The following is an 18,044-nucleotide window of genomic DNA, read 5'->3' on the forward strand; positions in this document are numbered from 1 at the left end:
CCTCTCCTGTGCTCAACCCAAGCCTGAAGCATATTTGGTTCATAGAGGTCTACAATGCTCGACCACACTGACATGACAGCAAGTTGCCAGATGACACTGCCCAGAAGTATGTGGCTGTGTGTCCTAAGCACGCTTGGCCATGGAGTCCAGAAAATAATGGGGCTGGGCATTGCCCGTGCACAGGGTGCTGGTGGGGAAGGGCGGCTTCAACCCATTTTACACACAGAGAAGCTGAGGCTCAGAGTCTAAGGGGCATGCCCCACGTCACACAGCTAATTCGTGGCCACCTGAACTTTATGAAGATTCTCAGACTCTTCAAAAAGTATTTCTCCTGTTTAAATTTATATTATTCATGTAAAAACATAATTATGTAGAGGGGAATATTTTGCAAGAAAAACACCATAATGAAGATTTTTATTCTACAGTATGGGGTGCCCAGGAGCTTCTGATCCTCCCTCTCAATGAATCTCTCTTTCTTCTCTTCTCCTTCTCTTCTCCATCCTTATTTTCTGCACTTTAGGATGAGGAGAGAAGTCTTGGACATGATAGAACATTTCAAGTGACATGGGGCTGGGAAGGAACATATGGCATGTGCAGGTGGGGGGGAAGGGAGCCATGAAATAAACTTACCTGAAGTCGACCAGGTCCCAGCGATGTGCTGGTGAGAAGGCCCAGAACTCAAGCTGGGTAGGGTAAGTGCTGGCAGGTAAGGGCTGTACGGGCGCGAGAGGATGGCAGATGCCCCAGGGCCATACATGAGTCTGCACCTCTCTTCCTTCCTGTGCTCCACCTAGATGCACTAGAATTTGCAGACTAATTCCTTTGAGATGCTCCAATAGACTGAGGCCATGTGTGCCATCTGCACTGTCCATCCCCATTATGTTCCTGGATCAGGTACCAGTTTAAGGAGTAGACAGTACAAGGGGAGCAGAAAGGAGAGAAAGGAAGGGAAATTCTTTGCGATCCTCTCAGACACCAGGGACAATTTCATCACGGCACATCATTTGTAAGCAATCACAAATTGATTGGGATACGCAACAACTGGAACTCTCATTCACAGCAGACTGGAGTGTAAAATAATCCAACTTAGAAAAATGGGCAGGGCGTGGTGGCTTATGCCTATAATACCAGCACTTTGAGAGGCTGAGGCAGGAGGATCACTTCAGCCCAGGAGCTTAAGACCGGCTCGGGAAAGGTTGGAAGACCCTGTCCCTACATATAATTTAACAAACAAATTAGCCAGGTGTGGTGGTGCACACCTGTGGTCTCAGCTACATGGGAGGCTGAGGTGGGAGGCTCACTTGACCCCAGGAGGTCAAGGCTGTAGTGAACCCTCATCACGCCACTGCACCCCAGCCTGGGTAATAGAGCAAGACTCTGTCTCAAAAAATTGAAAAATAAAAAATAAAAAGAAAAACTGCTTGGTGAGTTGTAATACAGTCAAATATCTACTTCTATGTTCTGGCTTTTCTACTTCTAAAAAATTACCCAAGAGAAAGGAAAACATATGTGTCTGTTTTTAACAGCTTTACTCATCATTGCCCCAGGCTGGAAACAATGCAAATGTTCACCAAAGGAGAAGGGAGAAATGAATTGTGGTTTTCATACAACAGAGTAGCCCTCGGCAATAAAAAGGAGCTAGGCCACAGGAAACATCAATGGGCCTCGCAACTGAGCAGAAGAAGCCAGATCCAAACTTGACTTGAACTGTTGTTCAAGTCAAGTTGAACAACAGGCCAGAATGGCATCACCCTTGGAGGTCTCTGACTGGGAGGGGCAGGAAGGAGTCTTTGAGAGGCTGGAAATGTTCTGGATCTGGTTCTGGGTGGCGATCACACAGGTATTTACATCCATTAACAATAGGCTGAGGCTGGGTGCAGTGGCTGACACCTGTAATTCAGCACATTGGGAGGCTGAGGCGGGAGGATTGCTTGAGCCCAGGAGTTCAAGACCAGCCTGGGCAGCGTGGCGAGACCTTGTCTCTACTAAAAATCAAAAAAATTAGTGGGGCATTGTGCACACCTGTAGTCCTGGCTACAGGAAGGCTGAGGCAGGAGGATTGCTTGAGCCTGGGTGGTTGAGGCCACAGTGAGCTATGATCGTGCCGCTGCACTCCAGCTTGGGTGACAGAGCAGGACCCTGTCTCAAAACAAAACTCAAACAGAAAACCAGGATCTGTACATTTTACTCTACCTAGACAATATTTCCATAAAATACTGCTAAAAGAAAAAATCTCCTAGAGCCCAAGGAGACACAGGCACAGCTCAGAGTTCTAGCAAATCAGCACCTTAGCATCACCTTGAGCCTTGGAGGTGAGTCACAGGTAAGCAGCCTCACTATTGAGTCCAGACCATAAAGGAGGGTCCTCTTCTCCACACCCTGCCTGGAGGGGCCCCAGTCATACCCAAAGGCTGATGTGTTTTTAGACCAATCAACACAGTAGGGAGACACTTTGAGGCACAGTGCCGGCACCCTTCAGTCACCACAATCCATTCGCAGTGGTTAACCCTGGTCTTCAGGAGATGAGAAGCAGCCCTCGTGAATGTTTCTTCTCAGAGCTCTAGTATTCAAAGTCGCAAACCTGTCTCGGAGGCTCTCTGTTCTCTGCCCTGTAGACTGAGGGATCTTTTCAAAATGTGAGTCTGCCACCTCACACTCATTAGGATGGCTATGATTAAAAAAAAAAAAAAAATCCAGAAAATAACAACTGTTGGCTAGATTGTGGGTAAACTGGAACTCTGTGAAAACAGCATGGCTGTTCCTCAAAAATCTCAACATAGAATTACTATATGATCCAGCAATTCCACTTCTGGGTATATCCCCCAAATAACCAAAAACAGGAACTCAAAGAGACATGTGAACACCCATGTTTGTAGGAGCATCATTCACAAAAGCCAAGAGGTGAAAGCAATGCATGTCCATCAATGGATGAGTGGTCAACAAAATGTGGGCCAGACATACAATTCTATAGATAGTACAAATAGCCCACGTTTGAATCTTGGCCCTGTCATTTAATTCTTGTGTGATCTTCAACAAGTTCCTTAATTTCTCCAAGCTTCCTTTCCTCACCCATAAAATGAGGCAAATGAATGTGAACCTTAGAGAGATGCTGTGGGGATTAAATGGGCTAATGCATGAAAAGGACTTGGGGCTGAGCTCCGCGCATAGTGCCCACACACCAGCACCTTTAGTCACTCCTGGACTGCACTGATCCTGTGCCCAGACCCGTTCACCTTCGCCAGTAGTAGACTTCCTCAAGAAGGAATCCTTCCATCTGCAGTGACACCTCCAGCACAGAGGGCCTCGGCAGGGCGGTCAGTGATGCCCGTAGACACCTGAGTCCTGTCGTACAATGCAGGGGGCCCTGGGTCGTCTTGTCCAGTTCCCTTTGGAAACCTCATTGTATTGGTACAGCCGTACCAAACCACATTAATCACTAAAACATGCATGCACATCCCCCCCGCTGATAACAAACATTCTGTTTGAGTGTATTCTACCTCCATAAAGTCAGATATATGGTTCTAACTGCTTCCTAATGGCTAATTAACAGTGCACCTCTCTCCTGCAAACAGACTATGACAAAACAGTACTTTGTTTGCCTCACTCAGTAAATCCAGTAGTAGTTTAAGGCAGCAGTCACCAAACTTTTTGGCACCAGGGACCAGTTTCATGGAGGGCAATTTTTCACGGATGGAGAGGGATATACAATGATTTCAGGATGAAACTTTTCCACCTTAGATCATCAGGCATTAGACTCAGATTCTCCTAAGGAGCGCACAACCTAGATCCTTCACATGCGTAGTTCACAATAGGGTTTGTGCCCCTATGAGAATCTAGTGCCACTGCCTAACTTCATCCTATTGTGGTTGGAGAAGATGCTTTGTATGTTATGTTTAAATCTATTGAGACTTAATGTGTGGCCTACCACGTGGCCTATCCTGGAAAATGCTCCACAACTTAGCACTGTCTTATGAACATAGTAGGCGCTCAGTAAATGTCTGACCAGCAAATTCCTAGACTTCTGGAGAGGTTCTGGAGTGAAAGCTGTGGCCTGAGTCCTGGATTGGCCACCCTGCAGCTGTGTGATCTTGGGTGAATACCTTAACTTCTCCGTTTCTCATTTTCCTCAGCTGAAACATCACAATTCTTACCTCATGGCCTTGTGAGGATTAAAGTGAGATGGTGTTTAGAAAGTACCACTTCTCCACCTATCTGTATATATAACTGGCAATGAGGGGCTCCTAGATATTGGATTCAGATGAACACCACCTCATCCCTCCAAGGCTTCCATTAGGCTAAGGCATCTCCAGCTCAGGAGATGCTGGGCCTGCTCATGGCTTTGTTGCTGCTGGGGCCTGGATGATCTTCCCCTGCGCATTGTGGGCCATTGACGCTGTGCCTTCTCCATTCCTCCATCTGTTTAGAAACACCTACCACTGAGGTCCTGGCATAACTTCTTCCTTCGGAAGGAGCTCCTTAATCTATAGACCAAGGGTTCAGTCACCCCAGACCTATCCATTCCCATGCCACCCATCCAAGTGGTCCCCAGGACTCAGGTGGAACTGACCAAAGCAAAGACAAGCCCCAGAACACCTTGGTATAACTTTATTCACAAACTCTAGACACCCAAGCCTGGCTTAGCACAGAGGGCATGTTCTTGCCAGTGGCAAAAAAACCCGATACAGCATGTTTGTTAATACTAACCATTTTAATTTAAATTAATAGCATGTCTGGAAGACAAATGTAGTTGATAGAAAATATAAAAACTTTACTGTACAAATTTTACATCACATTCAAAAAAAGCAAGTGTGTGGCTTGTGGCCACAGAAGATGCTAGGTTTGCACGCTGATGAGATCCTGGCTAACACTGCTGCATAGCACAAACTCCAACTGGCTTCACATTTACGTCTCCACCCTCCCCCCACACCAAATCAACACAGAATAACACAGGTTTCCAGGGCTTGCCATTCCTCTCTGTGACCTCAAGAGGAAATGCCGTAGGATGACAGAGGGTGTTTTGATTTGGTGACATGGAGAGATCAACTTTGCTACACACTGCTCACAACCCCAAACTAGCTAGGATTCAAGACTTCGAGTTAGACAGAAACCCAGGGGGCTGCGGCTCTGGTGGTTAAAGGCAGCAGGGCTTCAGAGGTGAGGCTGGAAACTGGGGATGCCTGGAGGGCCAAAGCTTGGGCTCCACTCTCAGACCCCAGTGGGGACTTCCGTGGCCCCTAAGAGCTCTCCCCGAGCCCTCCCAGCCTTCTCCATCCCCTTCACAGTTGGCCGTGAGGGCTGAATTCACAGTATCTGTCATCCTTCGTGTGGAGAGAGCACACAGAAGGGCAGGTGTGCCTTCCTAACCTCAATTCACAGTCACTGAAATACAAGGGGAACAGAGGGGACCATCATGGGGTGGGGTGGGGTTCTTTAAAGGCAGGCAGTGCAGAGGTGGCAGGCTGAGAGCCAGCTGCCCCCAGTCCTTCAGTTCCACCTTTGGGGCCCAGTGGCTTCTGGGTTCCTTGAAGGCAACAGGGCCCCACCAGGTCATCAGTTCCTTAAGAGCAGGGACCATGACTGTTCCTATCTCTAGGTGCCCAGCACTTGCAGAAGACCAAGCGCACTGTAGTTGCTCAATGAGCGCTTCTTTAACTGTGATGCTCACGAGAAAAGCAAAACCCAGACTGACTTTCTGTGGGCCTGTGCATGCCCACTGCGGCCTGGTGTCAGGGGTCAGGGAGGAACTGAGCCTACTGTTCCTCCCAGTTGGACGGCTGAGCTGACATCCAACTGTGGGGCTCACGAGTACATCCATCAGGCCTGCTCTTGCCTGGACAAAGGCCACCATTGCAATAGAAAGGTGAAAGGCTGGAGACACACGTGATCCCTGGGAAGCGGCAGGTGTGTGGGAGGCCAAAGGGATGATGGGGCAAAATGAGCAGTCCCACCATAGCACAGAAACTCCACACGGAGCTGAATCCACGTGGTTTACAGCCTCCCCACACAGACTGGGAAGGGTGAAGATGCTGATGGCCAGGCACACTGGCACTGTAATATGGCTGTGCCCTCCCAGGAAGGGCTAACCAAGGGATGCCAGGCCTGGAGAGGAGGCAGCTCCACAGCTTGCTGGCAGAGCAGCTCATTTTCTGTAGCATTTTGACCAGACTCTGGTGCTAGGGAAGGGGCTGGAGACTGGGGCTCTGCTAGGCAGGTCTTAACTGGAAGGGGTGGGAGCCACACCCCTCCCTCCCCAAGTCTGAGCTCAGAGCATGGTCACAGGTTCTGGGCCTGAATCCAATCACGTCTCCACTCCCATCACCCTTTTTCCTTTCTGGTTTTGGAGTCTAATGCAACCTAATCTCCACTTAAGGGCTCCCTTGCCATCTGGAACTTTTCTCTGCAGTTAAGAGTTTCTAACGAAGACAAGCGTGGTGCTCTCACTTCAAAGACTTTTCCAAATCCAGCCCCTCCTGCTTCAAATGGACACAAGTAGAAGGCCTAATGGTGCTAAGGAAGGCTCTGCAGATGGGGGCCAGCTAGGTAGGTCTAAATGAAAGGGGTGATAGGCCACACACCACCCAGCTGAGCTCAGAGCATGGACAGAGGAGTCGGAAATAGGCTAAGGGGTTTCAGCAGGACTGAAATGGAAGAGGTGGGCAGTTCTAGAACCTTCCGGCATGACAAAGGGTTTTTGCAGTGCCAGGGTCACCCTGTGGCTGGGAAGGGGGCTCAGGTACCTTTGCCATCTACTCCTCCTCCTTGTTCCCACCCATCCAGCCCTCACGGTCAGATGTCAGTCAGGGACTGGGATGTATCTAAAAGCCAAGGCCCTGAGTCCCATCACCTTGGTGCCTGCCTGGGGGCTTCATCAAAGACTCACATCTGTACAAGCCATGGATGTTTCCTTACCTTACAGCAGAAACCCTGGCTGGGAACCACCAGGTGAGTCCAGACCTTTTTTGGATTCTGTTTCTACTTTTCCAGCAGGAGCAGCCTGGATTACAGGGGTGAGAAGGTGAACCCAAGCTCTCCAGGAACTCCAGACTCCATAAACTAGCTCAGTTCCTAGCCAGGGTTTCCTCTGCAAGACGAGGAAGGGGCAGTATCCCTTTGAAAGGACAAGGGGAGAGCCCTAGATAGATTTCCCTGATGGAGTCTTGGGCCAAAAAGCAGAGGCCAGATCAGACCTTCTGGGCTCCCCGCCCTACCCCAAGAACAGCTGCAATCACCATGTTTGTCTTCCTTCTGGCCCAGCATGGGTCCCTCACCGCCTACAAGGTCCTCAGAGGGGACGGCCATTTCCGCCATCCTGGCCGTCAGTGCCAGTACATCTGCACAGACTGTTTTTATTATTACCTATTGTAAAACATCAGGTTCACTCAGGAGAAATATATGTGTAAACATTTGCTGTCTGTCATGACAGGTTTGGTTGTTGGTGGTGTCATTTTAAGAAATAGCAGGTGCAGCTCCATCTCCCGAGTGGGGTTTATGGCGAACAGTCTGAATCTAGGACGTGTGCTCCTGGTTTGCAGCGCTGGGCAGGCAGTGTTTTTTTTGTCATGGTGGTTGTTTGGATGTTTCAGAAACACATTTTAAAAAGAAAGAGATCAGCAGCGAAAAACCATATGGCTGGCTACATCTTTGGATTACTGGACTCCAGGACGCCCAAGCCAAACCTTTCAAACCGGGGTACAACTTTGCTGCTGTTAATGCTGCAAAGAGGAACAAAAACAAGAATTATAGCCCCATTGATCTTCATCAGAATTAGGGTAACACTAGCTAGGAAATGAGTTCAGCAGAGGACCTGGCCTCCAACAAGAAATGAAAATGATTGATTGGCCAACAGCCCTGGCAGAGCTGCCCCTGGTCATACTGCGTCCAAGGCCTCAGCTACACTCCAAGTAGTCCTACTTGGAGCAGCAACGGTGGCTCATTCATCTCCAAGTCCCAAGCTCCCAGCATGCTCAGTACTGCTGTGGGTTCCTCGGAATTGTTTTCTCATTTGAAGCCCAGGAAAGCTCTTGCTCCAAGTAGAACTGACAGAGAAGAGAAACATGACTCCCAGGATACCAGGAGTGACAGGGCATGTTCCTTTTAGCAATAAACTCTAATACTGGGGTGCATCAGGGCCACCTGGAAAGCAGGTTAAAATGCAGATTCCTAGGGCCCCATTCCAGAGATCTGGGTTCAGCAGGTCTTGCTGGGGAGGGAGAACAGAAACCTGCATCTAGTAAACAGTGCAGTGACTGCCACAGGGGACTCAGCAGCCATGCTCTTGACAAATGCTGACCTGGGGTCTGGTCTATGGCACACTGGGCAGCTGTAAAGGAAGTAACTTTGCCAGGGTGGCAGGGTGGGGACGGGGCAGAGACTTTGTTTTCATCAGAAAAATTGTCTGGAGCCAGGTACCTCTTTGCTTTAAGACAATTTTTCTGAGGGTGCCACTGAAGACAACCCTTCCAAGCTGGTATCTTTCATGGCCACAGAACTTTCTGTGTCTTCTGATCTAACTCTACAGAGGGGACTGAGACAGGAGCCAGCGCAGAGGGTTCCTGTGACCAGGGTGCCAGCCTCAGGGCAGCTCTGAAATCATTCCACTCCTTGTTGGACAAAATCCCCACAGGTTAAAAGCCAAGCCAACACCCTCCCAACCTCCGCCCGCCCCGCACTAGGCACACACCCAGTGGGAGGCTGGTGTGCTCAGGAGGGTGGAAGGCATCTCACTAAGGTGTTAGCAGTGAGACAGAGCCACCCAAACAAAAACAAGACCAGCCCTCAGAAGAACACGGGAGCAATCAGTCATGTCCAGGAAGGTAGTTAGAAGCTGCCCAGACCGCCTTGGAGGGAGCTCAGTTAGTGGGATCCTCTGAGAGCAGTTACTTGGGCATATGCAGGCCACGTGGAGAGGGCAGAGGGCCAGTTTTTAAAACAAAGCAAAAGAAGTAGCCTCGAGAGAGACGACTGGAGCAGCAGAGGTGGCATCCCCTGGGTTAGTGCCCGCATCTCATTTTGCATTTTAGCAGAAGTCACGGTGCTGAGTTGTTGATTAGGAGGAAGAAAGCCCCTGGTGCATGCAAGGCAGCCAGGCCTACAACCTACAGAGGGAAAGAGAAGAAAGCAAAGAACAGCATCAGAATCATAGCCCCAATGCAGAGCCTGTCGGGAGCTAGAGGTCTGGCCAGAGCAGCTGGGCAGGGGACTCCCTTTCTCTTCCAGAGAGAAAGGGCCATCCTGGACTCCATCCCCCAGGCTTGGCTGCACTGCACACTCAGAAGGGAGCCTGGGTACAAAGAACCCTCTCTAAGCTCCCGCAGGGCACAGTTGCAGCACGTTTATAAAGAGGCGGGAACATGCCCACAGCTCCTTAGCCCTTGACGAGTAAAATCTACTTCCAAGAGTATTTCTGCTTAACTGTATTCTCTTCTCTTGAGCTCTGGCCAGGGGGACTGGGATCCTGGGGGCTCAAATCAATGACCAGAATTTTCTCCGACCCAGGGAAAAGCCACCCATTCACTCATGGTGTGGACAAAGGCCCCGCCACATGCTGTGGCTCTTCTCTCACCCAGCGAAAAATGCAAGCCTGTGTGACCCTTGCTGGTAGCCATTTCAGCTGCAGAAACCTCACTCTGGTTTGCGAGAATAAATGACACAAAGATGGGAGAAGCTGGGAAGCGGCGACAGAAAGGAAGCGGGGTTTGTGTCAGGAAAACCAGAGACAGCAGCCAGCGAAGGAAGTAACAGGAACACACTATTCCTCCAGAACCGGACAGGAGCTCTTAAAGTCAGGGTGGCCGTAGCGTCCTTTTCCATAGTAGCGGCTCCTCCAGCGACTGGGAGTGCCCAGCGACCATTCCACCAGGCGTGGGAAGAGCGCAGTCCGGCCCCGGCAGGTGATGGAGTCAGGCACGTGTGGACAGGTGGAGGAATCAGGTGATGGGAAAGTGGGAGATGACAGAACAGCACATCCGCCACCCCCCGAAAATAAAAAAGTGACAAGATCAATGGGAAAGAAAAGAGAAAGTGAGAATTAGGGGGCAAGCGTGTAGAAAGTAAACACTGTGAACAGGAAGCTTTGACACAGACTCATTCAGGAAAGGAAAGCCCGCATGCTTTCCTCGAAGGGGCTGGGCAGGGAACAGCCCCATCTGTGACTCACTTTCCTGCCTGTGAAATGAGAAGGTGGGACTATATGGTTTTTGGGGAATCTGGAATGATGTTCTGAATGCCAGTGTCCACCTAGTGGAGCCTTTTCTTTCGTCACGGAGAAAACCAGGGCCCAGCTTGTTAAGCAAGTTGCCCACGGTCTGATTAGAGCTTGGCCTCGCTGCCTCACATCACCCTCCTTGAACTGCTAAGAGCCCCATGCTCCTGGTCTCTGCTGGGATAGTTCTGGCTCAAAACCCAGCCCTGACGACCTTCTTCCAGAGACTCTTCCTCCTGTCCCCCAGGTGGATGCAGAGGCCCCCATCTGGGCTTTATCACAGCACTTGGCATGGTATCACCCTTTGCTCACATTCATTCATGCACATTAAATATTTAGTGCCCAACTATAATGTTCCTGGGACTGTACTAGGAGCCAGGAATACAAAGGTGACAAGAAAGAGTCCTGATGTGTGCAGGTTTCATTACAGTGTGTCTCTTTGTCTTTATGACACCGCAATCTCCTTGCTGGTGGAGCCCTGGCCTCGGCCATCTGTGTTTCCCCAGGCATGCGGCAGGTGTGCAGCAATGGCTGCCTAAAATGTATACCTCTATGGCTACGATCCATTACCCCACAGTTGTACTGGACTCCGACCCATCCTAAGAGCAAAATACTGAACCCAGTATTGCATGAGACATGGTATTCCCTAACCCCACACTGTCGTTCCTCCAGACCATCCCTCTACCTGGCCTGAATCAGTGAAGAACCAAGCATTTCTTTAGTGACTTCTGCAGGAGAGAAAACTCATGCTGAGTCTCTCCTCAACTGCAGCTGGGGGCCCACTTTGGTTCTTTATCAAGACAGGGCCCGAAGGCCGGGTGCGGTTGCTCATGCCTGTAATCCCAGCACTGTGGGAGGCCAAGGCGTTTGGAGTTTGAGACCACCCTGGCCAACATGATGAAACCCCGTCTCTACCAAAAAAACACAAAAATTAGCCAGGCGTGGTGGCAGGCACCTATAATCCCTGCAACTTGGGAGGCTGAGGCATGAGAATCGCTTGAACCCGGGAGGCGGAGGTTGCAGTGAGTCGAGATTGCACCACTGTACTCCAGCCTGGGTGACAGAGCGAGACTCTGTCTCAGAAAAAACAAAAAAATAAAAGACAAGGCCTGGAGGCTGGGTGCAGTGGCTCATGCCTGTAATCCCAGCACTTTGGGAGGCTGAGGTGGGTGATCACCTGAGGTCAGGAGTTCGAGACCAGCCTGACCAATATGGTGAAACCCCATCTCTACTAAAAATACAAAAATTAGCCGGGTGTGGTAGCACGCGCGCCTGTAGTCCCAGCTACTCAGAAGGCTGAGGCAGGAGAATCGCTTGAGCCCGGGAGGTGGAGGTTGCAGTGAGCTGAGATCGTGCCACTGTACTCCAGCCTGAGTGACAGAACAAGACTCTGCCTTTAGAAAAAAAAAAAAAAGATACAGCCCAGAAAACAATGTGCAAGCCAAATCTGGCCACACACTAAGAAAGGTTCTGACTACTTTAAAGGGTTAAAAAACAGTAACAAAGAACATGTAACAGAGACTGTGCCACCTGCAAGCCCAAAATATTTACTACCTGACCCTTCCTAGGATAAGGAATGCTGCCATCACCACACCTGGCGCCAGGTATGGGAGTTGGGGATGCAGCTTCTCCAGGCACTCAGTGACACACATACACAGGGACGGGGGCCTCAGGGGCTTTCTTGGCAGCGGGTGGCAGACAGGCTCTTCCCCTCACTCTCATCAAGAGCGGCTCCACTTTATGGGTTTTATAGAGCGGGACTCTGTGGGAGATTTCACTTTTAGAAAGTGTCCTTTTCCTTAAAGTTTATAACTGGCCGGGCACAGTGGCTCATGCCTGTAATCCTAGCACTTTGGGAGGCCGAGGCAAGAGCATCACTTGAGCTCAGGAGTTTGAAACCAGCCTGGGCAACATAGTGAGACCTCATCTCTATGTATACAAAAATTTTTTTTGAAAAGTTTTTCAGAAAGGTAAAACTATTCTTAGTTTGCAGATTGTACAGACACAGGTGGCGGGCCATACTTGACCTATAGGCTGGACTCCTGGGTGAGATGAAGCGATTCACTTTCTACATGGTTGGGGGCAAAAATACCAAAAGAAGACTATTTCATGACATGTGAAATCCCAATTTCCAGCATTAAGTCTTACTGGCACGCAGCCAGCTCCCTGGTTTATGCTGTCCGTGGCTGCTCCCGTGTTGCGATGGCAGAGCTGAGATGCTGTGACAGAGACAGTGCTCGGCACACTGCCGAAGTCAGCCCCAGAGTGAGGACTTGAGTTGCCCTCTTGGCCTGCAATGCCTCCAATATTCATCTGGCCCCTTACAGCCAGTTTACCTGCCCTAGACCTGGCCCAACACCTAGCCCAGAGACTTTTTAATGCTGTGGAAACTGAGGCCCAGAACAAAACTTCCCAGGTTCTCACAGAGCATTCGTGACAGGGCAGAGGTCTCTTCTGAGTGTTCTAGCAGAGGCAGCCAGAAGACAAAGGAAAAAGGGAATGAGATAGAATGCAGGAGAGACGACAGTGGCCTGTGACCTGGTGGACATCACCCCCGCACCAAGGGGTGCAAAGGGCTGTGTGTTAAACCAGGAGGGAGACAGCTTCTAAACCCAAGTGACTGTGGTCCCCATAAGAGGTGGCTGGCTTCTTGTGTTTCGGTGGGTGCCATTGTAAGCAATATTGGCTCTGCTTATTTCAGTGAAGCTTATAATACCACGTCACTCTGATTTCTATCTAACTGGCCCCATGTTGCCCCTCCCTCAGCAGAGCCTTCTAGTCCTGGCCTGGCCTGGCATCAGTGCTGGTCTGCTAATAGTGATGATGTAGTATTTCATAGCTGCAAACTGGAGGTGCTCACCTGTCAAAGGGAGTCTCCAAAATAAATGTGGTAAACGAAATCCTGGTATCACTTGGGCAAGGGGACTAGTCACCTCTGGGTGACCTACTGTGTGTATTCCTCAGATCAAACTCCTGGGCAGAGGCCAGGCATGGTGACTCATGCCCGTAATCCCAGCACTTTGGGAGGCTGAGGCGGGAGGATCACTTGAGGTCAGGAGTTCAAGACCAGCCTGGCGAATATGATGAAACCCCGTCTCTACTAAAAATACAATAATTAGCCAAGTGTGGTGGCAGGTGCCTACAGTCCCAGCTACTTGGGAGGCTGAGGCAGGAGAATTGCTTGAACCCAGGAGGCGGAGGCTGCAGTGAGCTGAGATCGTGCCACTGCACTCCAGCCCGGATGACAAGAGCGAGACTCTGTCTCAAAAAAAACCCCAAAAAACAAAGTCTTGGGCAGAAAGATCAGAAGGTGCCCTCTAAGACCCCAGGTGAGGCTGCGAGGGCCTGGCTGGCAGTCTGGCTCATGGAAGAGGCACTTACTCAGCTGACTTCCAGAAGTGTCCAGGGTGGGAGAGCCGCCGGTTCAGCTTGGGAAGTTTCTCCAGCATGTCCATCAGCAGGCTGAAGCTGGGTCTCTCCTGCAGGTCGAAAGCCCAGCAGGCCGACAGGATCTCCTGCAAATGGAGCTGCCATCAGTGGTGTGTGAGCTGGCTGGGAGGGAGGGGGCACACAGTAGGGGTGCTCCACAAAGGGTCCCTTCAATGTTCTCAAGTGCCCTCTAACTGGCGGCCCCCTGAACACCCTGCCGACATGAAGGGGTGAGAAGTAACTGGGTTTCAGAGAACCACTCATGCTTCTGGTTCAACATGGAATGCACGAGATTACCTCACCTCCTTCCTTCTTAGATCCACGCTCACCCCAAAATAAGAGTAACCATGATGAACACACCAGCAATGGGAAAGAGATCAGAAATGGGGCTGTTGGTTTTTTGAAGATGCAAAGTGCAAGGTACAACGTTCACAGGTGAAATGCAAGATGCTCGGAATATGCGCAAGGCGGGGCTGCAGCGGACAAGGGAGACTCAGCATTACTAGAATGGCGGCTGGAGTGACAAGAAGACTCGATATACGGGCAGCAGCTAAGAGTCAGCAGAACAGCTGTCCCGATTGCCCCCAGAGCAAAGCCCTTCTTGCTGTGGCATTTTGCTGCCTACTCTCAGGATCCACATGTGTACCAGCATGGCCCTGCAGCCTTCTGATTCAGAGCTGCCTGTGAGGAAAGGCCTATTTCTTGCACACATGACCAGGCAGAACACATACACCCACACAGACTCAGCAACTCAGGCTTTTGCTCTTAAATACAACTGGACCCCATGGGGTTGCCTGCCGTATCAGGAAAACCAGAGAGAGATCAAAGATAAGCAGATCAAGATACTGTCTCTGGAGGATATGGGATGTACATGTGTGTGTGTACATTTGTGTGAAGCAGCTGCTCTATCCATAAAACAAGACCAGGCTGCAATAAAAAAGAAATCAACAAATAAGAAAGTGCTTGAAATGAAAATATAATTTCTGAACTGAAACATTAAAAGTGCTGGAAGATAAAAATCAAGGAAATCCCCCAGACTGTAGGCTCAATTCTAGAAAGGGATGGAAAATACAAAAGAAGGTAAGAGAAATGTAGGCTCACTAAGAGGAATCAAATTCTGTCTAATGGGGATTTCCACAAAAGTAAACAGACTATTGGGCAGGAAATTATCAAAGAAATAATAAAAGAAAATTTACCAGAAGCTTTCAAAGGTAGCAGCTGTCTTCAGCTGAAAAGGTCCAATAAAGGGACCTCACTAAAAACAGTTAAAAAACAAACAAACACACAAAAAAACTCTACCCTCAGATATATGTTTATGAAATTTCACTATAGCAGGCATAAACAGAAAATCCTAGATGCTTCCAGAAAGAGTAAGATAGGCATCCACAAATGGTTGAGAATCAGACCAACACCAGACTTCTCAACAAGGCACTGGACACTTAGTAGACAGCAGGGCAAAATCCCTGTGTTCTCAGGGAAAATTATTATGAACCTGGAATTCTACTCCTGATATGAGGATGAAATAATAACTATTTTAGGCATGCAAGGATTCAAAGATTATCTCCCATTCTTCCACTGGGAGGCAGTTTTTTCAGGTTTCACTCACAGTTTATTTGCTGGAGTGCAAATAAAGAGAGGGCAAGATATGAGACATAAGGAATAGTGCAACTGACCCAGGAGTGAATGAAAAGAAAACAGAAGGGTAATAGCTGTGCAGCAGGCCTAACATCCCATTGATTCCAATGACAAGAAACCAGTGGACTCTGAAAAGAATGTAACAGATTCCATTTAGGAAGCAGAATGCAGAAGCTGAAAGACCTCAGGAATATGAGAAAGGTGTTTGTTTCTTCTCTCAGCAATAAGAAAAGGCAAGAAGGAAAAAAGAAGGCAATTAGAAACTACAGGAAAAACCTAAACTGCACAAGAAAGCCATGGTCCAAATGTGAAGCCAACAAAATTGTGAGCCTTTGAGTAACTGATGTAGTGGAAGAGATGGACCCACAAAGAAAATGTAATCCCAGTGAATTACCTGACCAGTGGCTAATACCACTTACAGACTACTACAGTAGTGTATACACTGTTCATCATCTTTTCACTTTCAGCCTCCATCAACAGGCACAGCATGGAAGATTTAATCATGGCAACCTTAACAATAAGTAATGGGAGAGCTGACCAAAGTGGTGCAGCAGAAAGAACGGAGTGCCAGAGTGAAAAGCTGATAGACCCAGGTGATGCCTTTGGAGAATGATCTAGGGTGAGGGACTGCTGGTTTTCATTAAGAACCCTCTGGTCTTTTGATGTCTTCCCATATGCATGGACCCTTAGATACAATGACTAGTAACTCACTGGCTGCCTCAGCACATAAAGCAGTGCCTGGTGGTGAACTATACAGCAGTGTGGCTGGAGAGACAGAGAAAGGCACCACTCAGAGGGCACTCCCAGCTTTTGTCTACGACAGAAAATAATTTTATTGCGTTGACCAATGTTCCCCTACCCCTAATAGCAATGTGTTAAAAAGGGAAGGCAAGATTGGACAAAAGAAAGGGAACTCCTGTGAGCCACAAGCTGCTGCCGGAGCATCTACTCTGTCCCCACTCCCCACGTCCTGACCCCAAACTGGTCTCAAAACAACCATCACCCCGCACTAAAAGAAATCCTTCCAATTAGTTCAGAACTCTGGCTGTGCTCTAGAATGATCTGAGGAGCTTTATTTAAAAATGAAAAATAAAAACACTATGATCTTATTCCCATCCCAGGCCAATTAAATTGGTACCTCTGTGGGGGAGGCCTTAACCCTGGCATTTTTATAAAGCTCCCAGATGATTCCAACTTGCAGCCAGTGCTGAGCCCTGACTCCCTTGCAGCCCTTTGCTCAGCTCTGCTCCAGCCTTTGCCTCCCTGAAGATGGCACTTACCATTCTCTGCTCCAAGATGCTAAGTATGCAGAAAGGAAACAAACTGTTGCCAGGAGGGCAGAACGAAGAATATCTTTTCTCTCAGATGCAACAAATATACATAATACTCTGGTTTATACAAAGATGTCCTTGCGAACTCTATTGTAAAGAGAGGTTAAAACTGGAAAGAATCCCCATGTCCAGTGACAGAAGTAGTTACATTATGGTGCGGCCACAGGACATAAGGGCAGACAGTCTTAACAATAAGGATTTGTTAATGATTTGAGGTAATGAGCATAATAAAATGCCATGTGGAAAAAGTCACAATAAAAAAATCAGCTAGGTTTTATCATATGTATGTCTTAAATATTTTTTTAAAAGACTATGCCAGGCATGGTGGCTCATGCCTATAATCCCAGCACTTTGGGAGGCTGAGGCAGATGGATCCCTTGAGGCCAGGAGTTTGAGACCAGCTTGGCCAACATGGTGAAACCCCATCTCTACTAAAAATACAAAAATTAGCTGGATATTTTGGTGCATGCTTGTAATCCCAGCTACTTGGAGGCTGAGGTGGGAGATCACTTGAACCTGGGAAGCAGAGGTTGCGGTGAGCCAAGATCGTGCCACTGCACTTCAGCCTGGGCGACAGAGCAAAACTGCCTCAAAAAAAATTTAAAAAGACTGGAAAGCAGTGGTTACTTCAGCTGCCATCTGAGCTGCCCCAGAGCCCAGCCAAGGAGGCTGCAGCCACAGCCAGGAGCCCAAAACCTGTATCTTGAGCCCACTGACAGTTGCAGGAGGCAGATAAAGAAGGGTCCCTGGAGAACCTCCATCCTGCCCCACAAGTGTTTACAACAGATGTTTTTGTACAGATGAGGGAACCTGCACAGGGTCTTGCCTGGGTACACCCACAATGGACTGGAGACCCACATGCACTGGGGGAATAGGGTGGAGCCACCAGGAATTCGCGCCTTATGCAGGGGAGGAGCCTGGCCTCTTCAGCTCGTGTGTGGTGGCCTGATATTCAATCTGTGAGATGGGAGCCTGTTGGGAGGACCCCCTCTTTTTTGCTGAGAGGTTTCTTTTAATGAATTCCGCTCTCCTCACCTTTCAATGTGTCCGCATGCCTAATTTTTCCTGGTCATGAGACAAGAACCTGGATTTTAGCTGAGCTAAGAAGCAAAAAATTCTGCATCACCACCACACGCTCCTAAGGCACCCAAGGATGCACCAAGGTGAAGGTGGTGTTTAACTGGCCCTGGCCCAGACGGAGGCCAAGAAGGATGGGCCTCAGAGTGTCAGAGAAGTGCTCATCACCCATGGCCCTTGCCCAGCACCCCAGATGAAATGGTATCAACTGGCCAAAGAGGAGCCTACTGTTCGTGTTGTTAAATAGCATTTTGGTGTCATCTTTGGAGGGGCATCCCCATACAAATATTTTGCACTTCAACAAGATGACATATACTACTGTGGAATAAAGTAGATCAAATATAATGTCATCTTGAGTGAGCCTTCTGAAG

General features: G+C 49.0%; 1 protein-coding gene across 4 annotated transcripts in view; it reads right to left on the reverse strand.

The window, feature by feature from the left end:
* Positions 1–4,590: 4,590 nt before the first annotated feature.
* Positions 4,591–18,044, reverse strand: part of KSR1 (kinase suppressor of ras 1) — a 169,988-nt gene continuing 156,534 nt past the window's right edge. For 3 of the 4 annotated variants that reach the window (XM_055388699.2, XM_063706580.1, XM_063706579.1), the window contains 2 exons: positions 13,583–13,716; positions 4,591–7,712 (listed from right to left, as the gene is read on the reverse strand). In XM_055388699.2, the coding sequence (XP_055244674.1) occupies positions 7,634–7,712; positions 13,583–13,716 (213 nt within the window). In that variant the 3' untranslated portion in view covers positions 4,591–7,633. Of the gene's footprint in view, positions 7,713–9,749; positions 9,831–13,582; positions 13,717–18,044 lie in introns of all 4 variants that reach the window. The other variant, XM_055388698.2, reaches the window with a different exon arrangement.

The sequence above is a fragment of the Gorilla gorilla genome, chromosome 4 (assembly GCF_029281585.2).
Source record: "Gorilla gorilla gorilla isolate KB3781 chromosome 4, NHGRI_mGorGor1-v2.1_pri, whole genome shotgun sequence".
Taxonomy (NCBI): Eukaryota; Metazoa; Chordata; class Mammalia; order Primates; family Hominidae; genus Gorilla; species Gorilla gorilla.